General features: G+C 40.6%; 2 protein-coding genes across 4 annotated transcripts; one reads left to right on the top strand and one right to left on the bottom strand.

Moving 5' to 3' along the window:
• Positions 1-29: 29 nt before the first annotated feature.
• Positions 30-13,787, top strand: LOC5511129 (EKC/KEOPS complex subunit TPRKB). Of its 3 annotated transcripts, none has more exons than XM_048729065.1 (7): positions 30-186; positions 1,234-1,558; positions 3,318-3,440; positions 4,180-4,263; positions 4,893-4,979; positions 5,407-5,458; positions 12,897-13,787. In XM_048729065.1, coding segments are annotated over exons 2-7 (534 nt in total). In that variant the 5' UTR covers positions 30-186; positions 1,234-1,372; the 3' UTR covers positions 12,899-13,787. The 3 variants fall into 3 exon arrangements, with proteins under 3 accessions (XP_048585022.1, XP_048585013.1, XP_048585016.1); XM_048729056.1 differs by having other exon boundaries at positions 31-186; positions 5,361-5,458; XM_048729059.1 differs by having other exon boundaries at positions 32-180; positions 5,361-5,458.
• Positions 10,156-15,674, bottom strand: LOC5511130. Its single transcript, XM_032380356.2, has 3 exons — positions 15,638-15,674; positions 12,885-12,990; positions 10,156-10,959 (listed from the first exon to the last, which is right to left on the bottom strand). Exons 2-3 carry the CDS (start codon positions 12,958-12,960, stop codon positions 10,733-10,735), a joined length of 303 nt encoding a protein of 100 aa, XP_032236247.1. The 5' UTR covers positions 12,961-12,990; positions 15,638-15,674; the 3' UTR covers positions 10,156-10,732.
• Between the last annotated feature and the right edge of the window lie 2,472 nt (positions 15,675-18,146).

Below are 18,146 nucleotides of genomic sequence, written 5' to 3'. Positions count from 1 at the left end.
AAACTTACTTCCAGGTGCGGAAGTAATACCACTACCCAGATAAAATGATTTGGGGCCGAAGCGCTTATTTGAAAACTTATAGGGATGTAGAATGACGTACCCACCCTTGTGTAGTGAGGGGGAAAGTGACCCTGTGTCGTCCCGGGAGAGGACTCCAGTGGTAGGGGCGCGTATAAACAGGTAGAGGTACGAGCACTCGATAAAAAAAATGAATGATATACTACTGTTATTGTTACTTAATACTAGCAATAAGAATACAAGTATCAAATTAGGCAATAAGATTAGGCAATAACGGCTCCAGAAAGTGTCAAAATATAAGGACGCCCCTTGTCGGCCCGACTGAATAAGATGTGGGCTCCTGTGTTGTGGTATATTATATGAAAAAGAAAGTTGTATTTTATGACGGCTGGGCTACCACAGGTACCCAAGTAAAAATGTAAGACTTAATTGATATAACAAAATTACAGGAGCTCTCATCACCCGAATAGACTTGGTCGCACCTAGTGCGCATGCTCAGTGTGCTACGGTTTTTCGTTTTCCTTGTGTTTTTTTTTTCTTATCTCGAACATATATGAAATAGGATGGCATGCTCCTCATCCGCTCATTCGTAGTCTTAAACGGAATTTGACGGAATTTTCACAATACCACATTAGTCAGACAAGCTGAAAAGCTTACGTATAAATATGCTCGAAGAAGAAGCGTTTTAAGCGTTCGAGCTCTCTGCGGCCTTGCTGGGTAGCCTTCCTGTAGCTTGTATATTGAGGGGCAGTCGATTACATGATATGGGTTGGTTACTTTCCGCGAGGACTGCGCCACTGCCCCTTGCGCGTGTCCACAAGAGTTCGAATTCTTTTGGAATTCTTAACTATTGTAACTACAGAAGTATTTTGTTCATAATTGTATTGATGGTGATATTGATAGAATGATGACATGATAACGATGAAAAGTTTCTTTGTAAGCCTTCATAGCGTTTTGAAAGAGGTGTCAGGAGCAAGGGGGGGTTTGGCACAGGGGCAAGGTTTTTTTTTTGTTACATATGGCTTTCTGGCAGCCCAAGGAGGGGGGAAGGGGGGGAAAAATCCCCTAAACCCTCCCCGTAGATCCGCTACTGGATCTGCCTCTTTATAACACGCTCAGAGATGTAGCAGTCACCAGATTTCGGTACAGTAAACATTAAAAAATTATTGGGGGCACAGCCACGCCCCTACTAGTCATTTCCTTAATTTTTTTCAGAACATTGTAAGGGGGGGCATGCCCCTCTCCCCCTGCTACGGCCCTGAAGCAACTGCCAACAAGCTTGTCAGCAGAGGGGAAGACTTGACTGAAAGCTGAGCATGCGAACAGCAGGGGAAGACTTGACGTAACGCTGAGCATGCGAACTTGTCAGCGGTCAGTCTTTTTCAACATGGCGGACAACGAGGACGAGACGTACGAACTGTGCAATTTGAAAGGCTCTTTCGTATCATTAGCGATGTTTAAAGATGTGACAAACTGCAAGGAGCTAAGACAAGCCGCCATCGATGGCAATATAGAAGCAGCCTTGCTAAAACCTAAAATGGTTAGTGTAAATATTGTTGTTCAATCCAATTCAACCTTCCTATTAAAGCAAAGCTTATCTGCTTTATTAACAACATACCGTAAAACTCTATCTTTCTCTTAAAATATAGCACTTTTAGGTGTTGACGAAGCAATTTCCAACTCTAAGCACTAAAACACATTTTTAGGTAACTTCATGAACTAAGGGACCGATCGTTATTTACCCTGTACGGCGCGGGGGGGGGGGGGGGGGGGGGGGGTGGTTTTAGAGTGTGGGAGTAAACTTTCAGGAATGCAGTTTCTTGGGGGGGGGGGGGGGGGGTTAAATTTCTTATTCCCAGAAATTTTTTATCTTCTCCGTGAGATACTGACCGTGCGATTGATAAGCAAATTTCAAACTATTGCCACGTCATCCTAATGCACGCACACCTAATATCATCACCTTCCCCAGGGATCAAAGGCATGACTTCTTTATTCTACATTCAAAACTTCTCTGATCAGGGGTTCATTGCCGTGACCGATGAGACAATTTGTTGCTAGTGCAAAAATTCCAGCTCCAATCACGTAGAACCTGCGGGATTTGTCATGTGGAGGTCATTACTGGACTCCAAAGCATACACACATACAAGGAAAAAACCTGGTCAGCCCTGCAGGCCATTGTAATTGAATATACAATTCAATTGCTTTCCCACAATTAAACACATACTAGCTTATTTCTTTTGTAAGCAGTGGCCAACTTGAAAGCACTTAGGCCACTGCACACAATATAAAAAAAGCGTTTTATACTTCCTAAAGCTTTAACCGGAAGTTACCACACCGGAAGTTTTAAAGATAATTCAAAGATGTTGAAAAGCACAAAAAGAATAGTCGTGAAATAAAATATGGGAGGGTGGGGTAAAAATTTCAATCTTGGATTTATCCAGAAAACCAACCCCCCCCCCCCCCCCCCTCAGTGGACATAAATAACGATCGGTCCCTAAAGTGCTTAACATGTCCAGCTGTTGTTAGGATTTGATGATCCACTAGTGTGAGACCCCAGCAGATGTGAAAACATTTCAAGCACCCAACATACTATTATATGATTGTGTTAAATATTCCCTCAATCAACTGTTAGTTGTTCACCTATGAAGCTCTTCACAATCTGGGTTACATGCCACATTTCAATAAAGCTTGTGATGAATCAATGCAACTTTCTTTTTCTTTTATACCTTTTAAGATAGGATGACCACCCCTGTCTTCTTTTATGGCGAATCACTCCCCCCTGGGTTAAAACTGCTGTTTTGATAGGACCTGAACTATCCAACACAATTTGATATTAATGTAAATGGTTGGTGGATATGCAGATGTTGAGATGCTCTCATTCCCCTCCCCCCAACTCTGCCTCTTTTAAGCTCCCCTCTCTGTGGCAATAAAAGAAATAGCCCCCTTGGGGATTGATGAAGTTTTTATTTACTTAAAGAACTTTTCTGTGGCAGGTATAGTGGTCAGTGTCATACCTGTGAGATACATTGCCTATTTTAAAATAATACAGTAGTTATCATATGATACATAAATAACTATACCTTATCAAATAAAAACTAAACTTAATCTTTGAGACAAGATGTGTGCTGCTGGAAAAGTTCTTGAATAAAAGAAAAGTTCAAAACTTTACCCATTAACTTGAGTGCCAATTTGGCATTTGAAAAATAATAACACACCTGTTTTCTGAAATTGCGAGGGCATAAGTCCTTATAACAAGTGGTATGTAGTTAAATAGCTGATTACATTCCTTGGTTTTTCAGCTTATTAATCCCCTACAAGTTTTGTTGGCTGCACACAAGGCTATACACAACAACAAAATGGATAAACTGAAGACAAAGACTTTATACTCAGAGATCATTTTCAATCTTTCTCCAACCAACAATGTAAGTTCTGCAATTGTCTTATAAGGCAGACTTCTTCATTTATGAGTTGCAATTGTTTCCCAAAGCTCAAAACAGAGTTGGGAGTAAATTCAAAATGTTATCTTATACAGTCTCAGCAGAGCAAGCTTTTTACTGTAAATTATCATGAAAATGACCAGACACTTTTTGTGATTCAAATATACAGCAAACTAACCCTTGAAGATGTTTGTAGAAGTTTCATCAGAGCAGAAGATTTCTGAAAACCTAGTCCTACCAGAAACCAACAAACGGGAGGTTATTTCTTCAAAATCTTATGTTTGACGGAAATATCAAACAAATCATGATGCAAATTTAAAGATTTCTGGATTATCGCATCTTTAGTCATGTGACTACATGACACTGCTGATGAAATGCATCACAGATTCAGTAAATTGAGATAAGTAAATTTTTAAAGCTGCAATATCTCACCAGTTTACTTCTGGTCAATTATGTAACAATCATTGATGATTTGTAATGGAAAAGGTTAAAAATGTTTCAACATTGTAAAAGCAGGTTGTCTATGAAGTTTCTGTCACAATGTGACTGATGATATAGGGTGTAAGGCCTGTTTAGCACATATTCTAATAGGTTTTTTTTGCATATTGGCAGTCAAGGTTTTTGTCCACCAACAGAAGTGAACTAGTGCAACTGTCACTTTAAAGGTATCGGTAATCAAAAGATTTGACTCTTAGGTATATTTTTTATGACTTTTCTGTATTAGATTTCAGATTCCTTTAGAAAATTTGGATTAGCTGATGGTGATGACAGTGTTCTTATAGCAACAATTAGTAGCGATGCACAAAAGGTGAGCATAATTCTTTTATCTACATTAGAGAAATAGGATGGTAGTGCAGTATTTGCCAAGCTCAGGGGCATTTCTAGAAGGGGGCCTAGCAGGCACGGGCTTAACCCAGGCCCGTTCCCCGAGCGGTGCAGCGGGTGTGAGTGCACCCCCCACAATGGCCGAAAGTCCACTTTTAGTTCACAATAGACGTTCCATTTGTAGACAAAACCAACCTCCCCCAGAAAAAAATAGAAAAATCCTGGGTACAAGCGTGCTCCCTATATCTCCATATATCTCTATATATCTCCAGCTTTTTCAAAGTTCAAGCGTGCATAAGCTAAAGGCTCAGCAAAATTTATGAGAAAATATGGGAGTTTACCTCCCTCTCAGATATCAAATGATTGGTGATCATTAGTGTGATGTTGCTATATGCAGCTTTCTCAAAACCAGCTGGCTGCCAGCTCAACAAGCTGCCTTCTCTGGAGGTTTGACCTCTCCATCCATCCAGACATTTCTTTTGTTTTGATATTGACAAGCAAAATGAAACCTTCAGCAACCATAACCACCCCCAAGCACATAATGACATGCTCCCCCCAAAAAAATTGAGAATGCTGTACATCGCTTACCTTTTATGAATTTGACACCCACAGATGTCTTCAGTAACTGCCTTTGTGCAAGGGAACAGGGTCCCTGTAAACACCTTATCAACATCAGCAGATAGAGAGTTTATAAAGAAGGTATGGTAGGGATCCAGAATCACTGTGGACTTGGGGTGGATCCAAATTTTTGCAGTGGGCTGTAGCTTGAAGTTGAGCGATTGCAACAAACTCAAAAAGGAAGTGATACACTGTTCTTCCATTAAGAGATCAAAATCCACAAGCTTAGCATAATACTGCACTGGATTACCTTTTATTAATCCTGCTCTCAATTACCTGAAATTGCATTGCTCTCAGCCAGTCTGAATTAATTGTAATTTTGCCATGTATATTATAAAAGAACTGATAATTAAAACATGCAATGCAATAACAGCCTTACATTTTTTCTGTACCTTATTGATCGTTTGTTATCCAGGAGTAAAAGAATTTGACAAAAATTAAATTAAAAAATCTGTTTTCTAGATTTACAAAGTAACTGAAAGTGAGCTTGCATGCGGATCCCTTGCAGACGCTGTTATCTTCAGAATGGCTACCAAGGATGCTTTATAACAGTACATCATGTAAGTACTTTATTTATTCCCTAAGAGATAGCCTGCATAGCGGCTCAAGGGAGAGGGGGCAAGAAAGAAAAAGCGAGCTTGTGGCCCGAGGGGGACAGGGGGGGGGGGGGGGAGAAGGTCTATTAGAGACCAGAGTGAACGGCTAGAACAATAGTCTGCTGTGAGGGGGACAGGGGGGGGGGGAGAAGGTCTATTAGAGACCAGAGTGAACGGCTAGAACAATAGTCTGCTGTGAGGGGGACAGGGGGGGGGGGAGAAGGTCTATTAGAGACCAGAGTGAACGGCTAGAACAATAGTCTGCTGTGAGGGGGACAGGGGGAGAAGGTCTATTACAGACCAGAGTGAACGGCTAGAACAATAGTCTGCTGTGAGGGGGACAGGGGGGGGGGGAGAAGGTCTATTAGAGACCAGAGTGAACGGCTAGAACAATAGTCTGCTGTGAGACTCGCCTTTCTTTCCTTTTCCATTCCCCCCTCGGCCTCTCCCCCTCCCGCCTCCCTTCACTTGAGCCTGAAAAAAGGTTTATCATTCCTGTCTATTTTTATAAAGAGCCCATTTCGAGGCTGATTGCTTATATTTGCCTAATAGGAGATTAGCTCTGTAGTTATGTCTAGACAGCTGGTACCTGTCTTGTATTAAAGCATTTATTTGTTGTGATTGTAAATTTGATCTTGTGGTACAAATAAATTGTATTGTATAGAGAGGTCATTTAGAAATCAAACACTTTCTCGATTCATAAAAAAGTTCAATATACATTTTCAGGGTAAATCAGGGACGGTTTATTTTTTTATCGGGTAGGGGGGGGGGGGCTGGTGGAAATTTTAGAAGCCCAGTATTTTTTTAGGTGACCCACCCCACAACCTCATCCCCAAGGTAATCCCATGTATTTTTTCACATGCCCCCCTTCCCCATCCCCAACCACAAACTATTTCAACTGCAACTCGTCTGTTGCCCGAGTTTTAACATATAAATTCCGAGCAAATGTAATAATATCGACAGGAAAAGAATAAATGTATGGCACTTCTCCTTGTACAAAATATTTTTTTGGTTGATTTTTTTTTAAACTTAACTGTTCAGGAAAATATTTACTTATTGTATCGAAAGCTATTAAATGAAAAGGAAATCGATTGATTGATACAGCATACAAATATTCTTTTTTAAAAGAATATTTATTGATGAGTGATCAAGACCTTATGGTGTTGAAGAAGAAAATAATTGAAAAAGCCGATGGGTGCAAAGCATGTGCGAGGGATTTTTTTAACTCTGAATACAAGCTGGCGCTTAGTAATAGTCGCCACAAGAATCACGACATCAAAGAGCACAATGTCGTAATAAAGAAACTTCATGGATTACAACGGATCTTGATGCCTGTTTGTGGAGTAAAGATGGCCGCAAGCTATGGCAAGGAAATGAATTCCAGCATTCGTTTAATCGGTTTTGTGCGAAAAGTGTCTTCTGCGCGCGCTGACGTGCACTGGAATGACGCCACGAGCGCGCGCTGTTATTTTTGCCATTCACAAAAGATAAAAATCCATGTAACATTTTTTTCATTAGAACGAAAACCACAAGCTCAAAACACCTGTTTTCTGATTGTTCTGCTGATAGCTGGAATAAAAATTGTAGCAAAAGTTTTCAATTTTGAGATCCACGCGCAATTTTGAAATGCGCTTTCGCGCTGATGTGCACGGGAAAGACACCACGAGCGCGCGCTGTTGTGAAGTTTTTTTTTATCATTGCTGTTTCTTTCGCGTTTCAGGATAAATTCTAAAAAATGTATATTGATGAAAATGTGCTTTTATGGTGTTTTTAAATCCTTGTTTGAGGAGTTATTGAGCAGACAAAAAGTGAGTTTTGACTGCGAAAAAAATGTTCACGAAATTTATGAAAATACGAGTGTTTCATCAGGGATTCGAAACACCGAGAGAGATTAAAGCGCGAGGCCGTCTGACCCAGAGAAGAACAAAGCTATCCAAGTCTTCCCAAGGCCCGAACCAAGTTAAAGAGCTACAGCGCTTCAACGGCATGGTCATTCAACGGAACTGTCATTTCCTGAAAAGCCATGGACCCGTCTAGACACTGACCTGTTTGAGCTAGAGCTACATACTGTAATTGTAGTCGACTATGCAAGCCGGTGGTTTGAAGTGAAAGGGCTCCGAAGCATATCATCGTCTGCAATTATCAAAGTCCTACAGGAACTCTTTGCTCACACGTCATTCTTCAAGTCATCATGTCGAACAACGGTCGCCAATATACAAGCCAGGAGTTTAGTGACTTTGCCAGAGAACGGGGTTTTAACCACACAACCTCTATACCAAATTACTCCCAGGCTAACAGTGAGGTTGGGCGAGCGGTTCAAACAGCAAAGAACATCCTTAAAAATAATGCAGACCCACACCTCGGCTTACTTGCTTACCGATCAGCCCCTCTAAGGAATGGCTTGACACCTAGCAAAATTCTGATGAATAGGAAGCTCAGGACCAGAATGCCAGCAACTCCTGAAGCAATGCAACCCACAGAGATCGACAAAGAAAATATGAAAGCTAGAGAGGAGGCATATAGGGAGGCCCACACATGAAGTAACTCGCGGCATCGGGTTGTATCACTTCCAGCCCCGGAGAAAGGAGATAAAGTGCACGTCAGAGACCAAGGAAGATTTGGAGAAGTACAAGAGAGGCTAAGCAATACCAGATCCTACCAGGTTCCCACAGATGCAGGCTTTAGTGTCCGCCGAAACAGACGCCATCTTATCCACCTAGGAGAGAAGGCCGATGAGGCTACCAAGAGCTTGGCCAACGACCCGCTACCAGCCGCCAATTGCGGAGATGCAGCCCCATCGCAGAAACACCAAGTCCAAGCCAGTTATCCAGTTGCTAAATCCCCCAATCCAGGCGTTACACCAGTTAGTAAGTCAGGCCGACTGGTAAGATCGAACCAGCGGCCAGACATGGTTTATTGTTAGAGAAGGTAGATTAGAAAGTGAAAGAACACGTTTGTTACTATTTGTTTGTTATAAAGTTTACTGTTGAACCACCCTTAGTGTAAACTTGAAGGGAGGTGTTGTATGATTGGCCATATTTGTAAGACGTCCTGTGACGTCATTTCCTGGAGTTTGAGGAATAAAGGAGACTCGCACTTACAACAGATAGCGATGAGGATGGCGAGGATAGAAGTGATGAGGATAGCGATGACGGGGGCGTACGCAGCCTATAAGCCTGCAGTAACTGGACTTCAAAACAATTTGGCGATAAATGCGTAACGAGGGGAAAAATCAAATGTTTACTCATTCATTATTTATGTACGTCGTTTTATATATATAATGAGAATAAAAAATTTAATTTTTTTAATCATGGTAATCTACAGATGATTTCCAGACATATTTTTCGTTCAGTGACACGCGACGACTGAAGTCCTTTTTTAGATCGAGGATGACAGAGGATCGTGTAATATTCTCAAAATTCTGACGCATTGACGCCAATTTCAAACCCAAAAGCGGGAGCTATGAAATCTTCACGGGGATGCGGGATGAGGGGCCACGCCCTTATTCAGCTTCTGAATGCTTTGACTGCAACTTGTTAAAATCCTACAATACACCAAAAACTGGAAATCGACTTCTGCCAAACAGAGTCGATTTCCAGTTTTTGGTGTATTGTATTCATTGTTCTGCTACGAGATCACGACAGTTTGGGCTTTTCGATTATATTGTTAAAATCCTACGTACGCCCCTAGAAGAGGACAGCGATGAGGATAGCAAGTGGAGGCAATGAGGATGGCGAGGGCAGCGATAGAGGGTTCATGAGGACCCCAGCGAAGAGTATTCTGTTTGAGTTGAGACAGTGCACATACACTAACGACTGTTTTAAACTTTATTTTGTTCTATCTAAATATAACGAGCCATCACAAAAGCTCACGCCCTCCCTGATAAAAAATGAACGGTCCCTAACCTTGATATTACAATATGGCAAGTCTACAGAAAAATCGATATTCAGAGAAAACCAAGATTAGTTCCTATGAATTTAGGCCATTAGTACCCAATGTTTAATGGTTTACCAAAGATTATTGCTATCTTATTCTTCTTTATTTTTGCGCGTCCTAAATTTCGCTAAAGATTTCTCGGCACTTTCGAGTCTTTCATTTAGCGATCGTGTAGAAAAAAGTGTTTGCCGGGAATTTAATTTTGCGAAATTGAAGTTCAAGTGACTTTTCGTTTTTAAACAAAACAACAACTGAAACAAGACCAATATATTGGCACTAAACCAACTCGCTAAATTACTTTAAAAGTCAGTCTTCAATAACGTAAAAATCTTATGTTCTCTCGAGCCATTATTGAGTATCATTACATGTCCTCGCTAGGAAATCCTTTTACTATATCCACAAATTTCGCGAGATCAAAGTTTGCTGTCTTTATTTTTCGCGAGTCTTTAAGTTTAAGCAAAAATCGCAAAAATCGCGAATTTAAGTACGCGCGAAAATTAAGAAGAATAAGGTACATTTAGGTTCTACTCTGCAGCACGCTCTATTTATTGCGAAGGTGCACAAAAACACTCTTTTCACTTTTTTGCTCAAATTCTATTTTTGTGCTTTAATGTAATTTTAGTGTACTGTGTCCAAACCTCACACGTTTGCCTTTTATTTGAAACAAGGCATCGCAGTCCCTACAGGGTCACTCTTAGTAAGAATCAGCGATTAACACAAATGACTTTTTGATTTCTTTAGATTTTATTGAACATACTATAATTATATACCAATCATCACTACAAGCACCGATCATCTGTCACCTGGTCTTTTTATAAAAGCTCATCTTTTACTTATTTGGGCTCCTCTTTGCTATATTTTTTTTCTTTTTTTTTTTTTGAGATTGTATGATTCCAGAAAAAAAACATTCCTTGCAGAGGGAATGTGCAATAGGCCATTCCAGCTATAATTTTGCGCGCGCATTACCATAGAAATTTACCTCAATTACCAGAATGCAGCGCGCGCCTTTTTTAAGCTTGCACCAAACGAAGCGCGCGCTGCATGCCGGTAGTTGAGGTAGGTTTCCATGGTGAGTGCGCGCGCATGCTTATAGCTGGAATGGCCTATTCTGGTTGGCGTGCGGGGTCGATTCCCAGTGGGTAAAATCACCATTTTGTTTTTCAAACAAACACTGTACTTCGTCAGATTTCTAGGATGGAAAATCCAGAGAGGGGGTCTATTTTGGAGGTTGAAATGAATCCTTTCTGGGATCACACCGTCCCTGTGCTGCTGCTGTTCCATTTTTGTCTGTTTTTTGTTTGGTTACTTCCTCTCGCAACACTCTCCGCACACCTCCATGCCTATGATCTGGTTGTCTTCCACCTTGAGATAGGGCCGCTGAATTCCTTGCAGGGGGTCCCTCCCTCTGGCGCCGTAGAGCATGAGTTCCACCGGCCGCGAGTCGTTCCTCTCTTCGCTAGCCGAGTATTTGAATTCGACTTTCTCGTCACTTGTCGGCAATCGGTGACAGACTAGATATTCTCTGTAACCTGATAGAGATAAGGAAGATGAGATATTCTATGTAGCCTGATATAGATAAGAAAGATGAGATATTCTCTGTTGCCAAGAGACCATGATGTAAGAGAACGAATCCCCCGTATTAGGGTATGTTCCAATGATGACGTCAGTAAATACTATTTTTAGAACAAGCAGTTATTTTTTAGATACGTCTCTGATTGGTTAGCGCTCACGTTTCCTAGCAACAAGAGTCTTACGCGCGATCACATCTTGAGCAATGTGATCCGGCAAAGGATGTTTCGGAAATCTTTTTGACCGAAAATACCTTCCTTTTTTACGAACGCTGTAAAAATGATCTTCCATAGAGTACGCTGGAGCCAATCAACCGTTTCTGGGACATTGAAATGCATAAAGTGCGTGATTTTAGGCTCTGGGGTCAACTTAGCCAGTAAAAGCTTTCACTGCTGATTCGCAAATTACTTATAACACAACAATCAATCATAAATCTGTGTTTACAACACACAATTCTCTTCCAATTCCCTTTTAATGAAAAAGATACATCCAGAACTTAATACCATTATATTCACACCGATATTACAAATAAAAGATTTCAAGTCTTTATAATGAAGTAGATCTTATTCCAGTGACAAGGGTTTCTTGAGTGACATGATTTCTGAACATTTGCTTGAAAAATTGAAGTTCATTCATCTAAAAATGTTATAAATCAAAGAAAAAATAAAGGCCTTCTTGTATTAAAATACATAACATAGACTCTGAGAATGCCTAGGTATTCTATCTCACCGAATTGCAGAGAAAACGAACTTTTTAGGAGTCTGCACGATGCATCTTGAATGAACTCCAAATTCACCGTCTCCCAGACGTCTTCCCGTTCAATTATTTATATAACATTTAGATAACTGAACATTAGATAACTTAACAGATAACAGGACACCACCCCATGGGTAGCATTGTGATCATGAGCCTTGAAGAGAAGCTAAAAGGATAATAACAGGTAGCGAACGAAGTAAAGAAGTGCAGAGGGAAAAAAATTGGTGTGAAATTGTACTAGCTCGTGGTGCCCATAACCAAATATGGCGCGACGAACCATGTATGGATGCTATGATTGACAAGCTCGCGCAATCTAAAAATAGCTTTCTTGGACGTTATCATGGGCCACGGGGATTCGTTCTCTTATATCATGGTCTCTTGCTGTTGCCTGATATAGATAAAGAAGACGAGATATGATTCTCTGTTGCCTGATATAGATAAGGAAGATGAGGTCTTCTCTGTAGCCTGATATAGATAAAGATGAATAGATAGGAGTGGCTAATGTGCGAAAATATTAGCACTACTCGAAATTGTCAATTATAAAGAAATGCGAGAAAACTAAACAATTTTGCTCACAAGTGAAATAATGATATAGCCAATCAGAACGCCAATACAGGGGTTTTCATTAGTGGAAAAAATCGTACGACCAACCAGCTGGCTTCTCTAGCGCGAAGAGACTAGTTTTATCACAATGGTTTTTGGCGCGTAAATCTCCGTATAATATAATAAGATAGTTTAGTTGTGGTTTGTATTGGTTTGATGGTGTTTAAGCATAAACAAGGCCCAACGAGACGATCTCGGTTACACACTCGCTTCAAAAGCTCAAATTGCGATGGAAAAGGCTTCAAAAGACTGTTATCTGCCACTCCAAGACAAAACCCAACCACCATCAAACCATATAAACCGCTAAACCATCCTATCGCCCATGGTTCACGAAAGTATTGTCTAGACTATAGGACAACATCTGCGCGACTTACTACCGGATGATTGGTAGTTTCACAACCGCCCAGAAACTGAAACACGTTTGTTGTACGCGTCGTAACCAACCATGCTATCTTGACCAATCAATTCTCTTGCTGCGTATTGTGAAATGTTTTCATCTTACGAAAACGTTTGACTGTACACATACCGTCTTTTTCAGGATCGGTGTGACAGTCGACTCGCTTCCATTGGTCGGACGATAAGTTATCAATCAAGAACGCCATTGCGGAATCGACGAAGGTGGCGACCGAACTCTGTATGATAAAAAAATATTTTTGTTATATCATGCGTTATATCATATGTTATGTCATACTTAGGAAGTGTTCATTAAATATACCGACGGTGGGGGAGGGAAGATATTGAGGGGAGGCTCCAATAATTTTAACATCCAAAAGGGGGGCTTTGATAAAAAAGGTCCTCTAAGGGAAAAAGAAAGATAATTTTGGGGTTCTATAAGGGGGACCACCGAAAAAAATGTTTACAATGAAAGGGGGGCTCTGAAATTTTAAGGTGTCTTGAGTAAAAATCTTCCCTCCCTCCCCTCGGTGTAATTTAGTAACACTCCCTTATGTTGTATTCTATCATCTTGGACCTAGGGCACAGCGGCCATAGGAAGCGAGGGAGGGGTGAGGGAGTTACGCTCCGCTTTCTCAAATGTGACATCTTTGTTTTTTATTGATATTGCGTGTTTTATTTCCCTTATTTATGTCAGACTGTAAACCGTATTAGGGAAATCATCGTAAGGTTGAAATGGTCCGCTTCGCTTCTCGAGCGTTAGCGAGCCCTTTGTCGGAGCAAAATAGACTAAAAGACTCCCTGAATTTTTTTTTTCTACAACGAAGGGCTAACACTCGAAACGTCAACGAAACTGCCCTGTTCTTACAGATGTGCAAAACATACCATTTCAACGTTATTTTGATTTATTTAACCCTGATTCTACCACTCCTAAGCAGAACTATTAGTTTTTCTACAATTTGTCTGTAGTTCCATACCATGTAAACCGTATTTGTTTGCGTGAGAAATCCAATAAACGTCTTTCTGCATGCCTTTATTTGCTCCTAGGAACTGTTTATTTTTGGGTGAGCACTTTACTTTTACTACTTTGGTCTTTGGTGCATCGTGAATATTTGCATGTCTTCCCGTGCAGAACAATACACTTCTAGGTCTACGACTTGAATGCACAAATCAAACACAAGTGTAGAAACCATAGCTATCAGAAGTATTTCATTTTTGAAGTTTATCCGTGCAAGTGCTTGGGGCATTCCTCGAATTACTTTGCCGTTCCGGGAAACAACCGGAAAGTATCACTTCAAAACAGTTTAAACCGTTGAAAAATACCGAAACAAAACGAGTTTGTTTTTGGCCAGCGAGAATATGCGCATGTCCTTTGAGGTCCATAGCCCAATAGAGAGGGTCTTGCGGATTATGTCTAACATGCCGTCGGCTATGTTCATATTAGATACTGAATAATTACATCTAAGACCTCGAATTCCACATTGACGTTTTAGGAATTATGCCTTTCTTCGGTTTTTATCTAGGACCACTCAGTTTAAAACAGAAAGAATAAACAATCGGGAATTACTTTTCGCATAAACATTTACCGAATGTCAAATGCTTTTGTTTACAAGTCTATCGGGGTCGCCATACTTGCTTAGCCGAAGTGTTTGAATTTCACCCGTAATTGTCGCGCGTTCCAACAGATGCGATGTCAAAAAGGCTATAATCAAAGATTGTTTGTTAAGATCACGCAATCTTTTGCTCCACGAAGTCCTTTAAGTCACTTGATACTCAGACAGAAAATAGGCCATCAATTCGCTTCTGCTGTGATAAAACAAACCGCTTCACAAACAAACTCGTGTTACGAACGCGCCGATATCTTTATCTATAGGTAGAGCACCCTTGCATGTCTCGCTACGCGATCTGAAGAAAGACTTAAGGCCAAATCAGTCATCCAACGATGTGTACATAAAATAGGAATAAAAACCGAACGTTTTCTATCAACTATTTTTTAACTTCTTTGTCTAAAGTATGCTGAAAATGTCATACATTCACTCAAAATCATTAGTGTTTCGTTAGACGTTTTGGTTGAAGGATTTTATCGCTTCGTATGATTCGCACTATTCATATTTGCTCCTTATGATTATATTCTACCCTGGGGGCAGGCGACACAAATAACATACGGCTCAACTACATAAGGGTCTCCAAGTTGAAAGCTGCGTTTCAACTCCCATGTCGTAAACGAATTCAGAAACGCTTTTGTCGCACCGACAATTCCAAAACATAAGCAGTAACTAATACACCAAAAGCGAAACTACGAACAACACGTTTTTTTTATTTGTAGAAGGAAGGTGTGGTATTTTGCGATCTCATTTCTTTTATCCGTTAAGATGCCGAGCTTTCGTCTTCACTATGTTCGTGGAGTGATGGAGTGTTTTTTTTTTTGACACGAGAAAGACAACACGTGGTGGTTATACATCAACAAAGAGCCATGAAATTGTTAACGGAAATAAAGATCGGATGGTCATATTTTGGTCGCGTTTCACGAGATACTTGGTTCGTTTGCTACGTTTGAATCGGTCTTCTTTCTCTCCACAAGCCACGCTTGGGATGTACAGAAAGCAAAAGCAAAAATAACATGACATTAACTATTTCTAAGCGGCTATGGAACAATTGGTTGTTTGGGGAGATAGTCGACAGACGCCACATTGATACCTCTCTCTCTCTCTTGCGTTATTGTCACTCGACAAATTCGACTTTACGCGCTCTAATTAAAGACACTTTCTTCGCCAATAATCACTTGACAATAAGAGTAAAGAGCTTTCAAACACTAAGATAACAGAGTTCGGATAAACGATAGGGGCCATTGAGAAAGATAGTGAAAGAAATCGAGGTCGTACTTACGGAATAGCGGGAGCTTTGCTGAACTTAACCACGGTGGTTTAAACCTTTTGTCTGTGCTGTTGGTTACGTCCCCGCCTTCGATTTATAAAAGCTAGAGAATCACAAATCGAGTTATCGAGAGGGTCACGCGATATCTACGCACTGATTGGCTGTCGCCTCTGATGTATAAGTACCAATAAGCTATATTTCACTCATCATTTATCGCGAAGACGTTAGCGTGACACAATGATTACCGTTGCGGGTCACGCAACATGCGCCTTCATTCAAGCTAGGCGTAGTGCTATAATCATACACAAAACTATGAACTGGGACAACAACACCCGGTTTAAGCGTCACTACTCGTATTTTAAGTCTTTAAGTATTTTAAAGAAGGCCAATCACGCCGCCATTTTATGCTCCCGCTGAATGGCGAGTCACAAAAAGCATCCATTTCCATCGGCTAATTCAAGCAAGTAACCAAGATATTTCCAATCAAATATCGTCAATAACATATCAGACTTCATTCGTAGATTAATATTTTGAAGTTTCCTTGCAAATGAACCGCTGAATTTTCAATGATAAACAATAACAAAGGAGTAGGTGATGGTAAGACTCCTATATTGTGCGCGTGAAGATTCCTTTCACCATGCATTACCATTCACCATTGCATCTATCATGACATACTCAGAATAGAATAAGTGAACACTCGGTTAATCGCCAGGACGGAATGTAAAATTTCCCGTCCCACTTGCTAGAGAATAACGCCATGCGCGCTCCATGCATGCCGATCAACACAGATAACATCACCAGAATAGCGCTAAATAGGAAGGACGTATAAGCGCTTTTAACGCTCTGTTTTTCTTCGATACGGTCGTTCTACAGCAATAATTCTTTTCTTTAGTTATTTTTTGGTTTTGTCGTAAGCCCGGAAGTGAGGTACAGAAGCTTATGACTCACCAACGCGACAACATATTAAGAAAACCTGTAAAACAATTAAATGTATTCCATTTCAAAACATGCCATAATTATGATATGTGCCGTAGGTTTGACCTTAGCTGCCCTTAAGCTAAAATTTCCCACAACTCTAGCATTCCTATCTCAGTTAAAATAATGCCTGATGAATAATATGTGTTGGCCCGCGCTAGAGTTTTCTGTTTCGTGCGGTTTGACAGCGGGCAGGTCTGGGGGTATTTTGATCCGATACGCTGCCATGATCATCGTGGCTTTGTTAAGCAGTGTATCTCTAGTCGGATATAACCGTTATGTCTCGCTGTAATTCATTACTAGTATTCGTTGCTTATAGACCCTCTTTTAAAAGGCCACTTTTCCAAGTCCCAAAATATTGGTCACCCAAAAACTGTAGTTTTAACCTCTTTTGAGCGACCAGTTGCGGCTACAAGATCCAATTTTTGGCTAGAAGTCCCCGTTCGTGGTGGAACTGGGTTGGCAGAATTTTTAGTTAACAACAAAAAGCTTTTATTCAGTTTTTCGTAAGTGAAGCTTTCAATACCTCTATGAATTGAGACCCCGGGGGGTTCGATCCCATGCTCGTCGTAGATTTTAGGAGTCTAAATCGGGCGACGTTTATTTGAGAAAAAAATTTTTTTCAGAGATACATTTTGCTCTTGGGATATATTCTAGTGTAGCAATTTTTGGTGTGAAGGTATTTTTAGTTTTAGGGGTATTTTCCGACAAGCACCCTTCACTTTTACCCCCTAAAGACCGACCACACACACACACACACACACACACACACACAGGATTGTACTCGGGTAATCGGCGCGAGACTAACGACCAAATCGCCAAATATCAAATATGGTGTTTAGTGTTACATAAGTTGTTTAATCATTTGATCTTGCATAGTGGCCGAGTCGCGTAAATTTTTTCTATATATGATTTTTTTACATGTTTTTGAACGCAAATAAAGGAGGTTTTAGTAACCTTAGCACTTCGCTAAAGATCAAATAAACCGCTCCTGACATATAGCATAAATACAACATCTCAATTTGTCCAGCAGACCCTCCCTCAGGACGTCATATCAGCCGTCAGCATGTTCGAAGATCTAGTAGTCTTTATGGGCGCTCCAAAAGCTTTAATCCCTTTAAGGGAATAGGGGGTGTTCATAATTTTCCCGTTTCTGCTATCCTTAAAAGGGTCTCACACTAGTGGATCATCACATCCTAATAACAACTGGACATGATTTTAGTCAGAAAAAAGATGTGCTTGATGGTGGTGGCGTCTGAAAATGAGTTTGTTTTTAGTGCTTAGAATTAGAAGTTACTTCGCCACACCTAACAGCCTGGTGTGCTATCTTTTTAAGGCGAAAGAATTGCTGTTGACCACACCCAAAGTGCTATCAGGGGACGACTATCAAGCGCGACTGTTTTTATGAGATTATTTGTTATGTGACGGGTCAGTAATGAAGCCCGCATAATTATTGCGTTACACCATCCATCCTGAGGAAGTGACTAATGAACTTTGCTGAATAGGCACGGAAAATAGCATGCATGTTATACAAGTACTACAAGCT

The sequence above is a fragment of the Nematostella vectensis genome, chromosome 1 (genome assembly GCF_932526225.1).
Source record: "Nematostella vectensis chromosome 1, jaNemVect1.1, whole genome shotgun sequence".
NCBI lineage: Eukaryota > Metazoa > Cnidaria > Anthozoa > Actiniaria > Edwardsiidae > Nematostella > Nematostella vectensis.
Note: the sequence above shows the minus strand (reverse complement) of the source record. Positions and strands in the feature narration are given on the sequence as shown.

Coding starts and splice junctions, on each gene's coding strand:
- LOC5511129 (XM_048729056.1), top strand. CDS start 1,373: ATGCGAACTTGTCAGCGGTCAGTCTTTTTCAACATGGCGGACAACGAG. Junction 4,264..4,892: donor TTAGTAGCGATGCACAAAAG/GTGAGCATAATT, acceptor TGACACCCACAG/ATGTCTTCAGTAACTGCCTT. Junction 4,980..5,360: donor ATAGAGAGTTTATAAAGAAG/GTATGGTAGGGA, acceptor TCTGTTTTCTAG/ATTTACAAAGTAACTGAAAG.
- LOC5511130 (XM_032380356.2), bottom strand. CDS start 12,960: ATGGCGTTCTTGATTGATAACTTATCGTCCGACCAATGGAAGCGAGTC. Junction 10,960..12,884: donor CACCGATCCTGAAAAAGACG/GTATGTGTACAG, acceptor TATCTCTATCAG/GTTACAGAGAATATCTAGTC.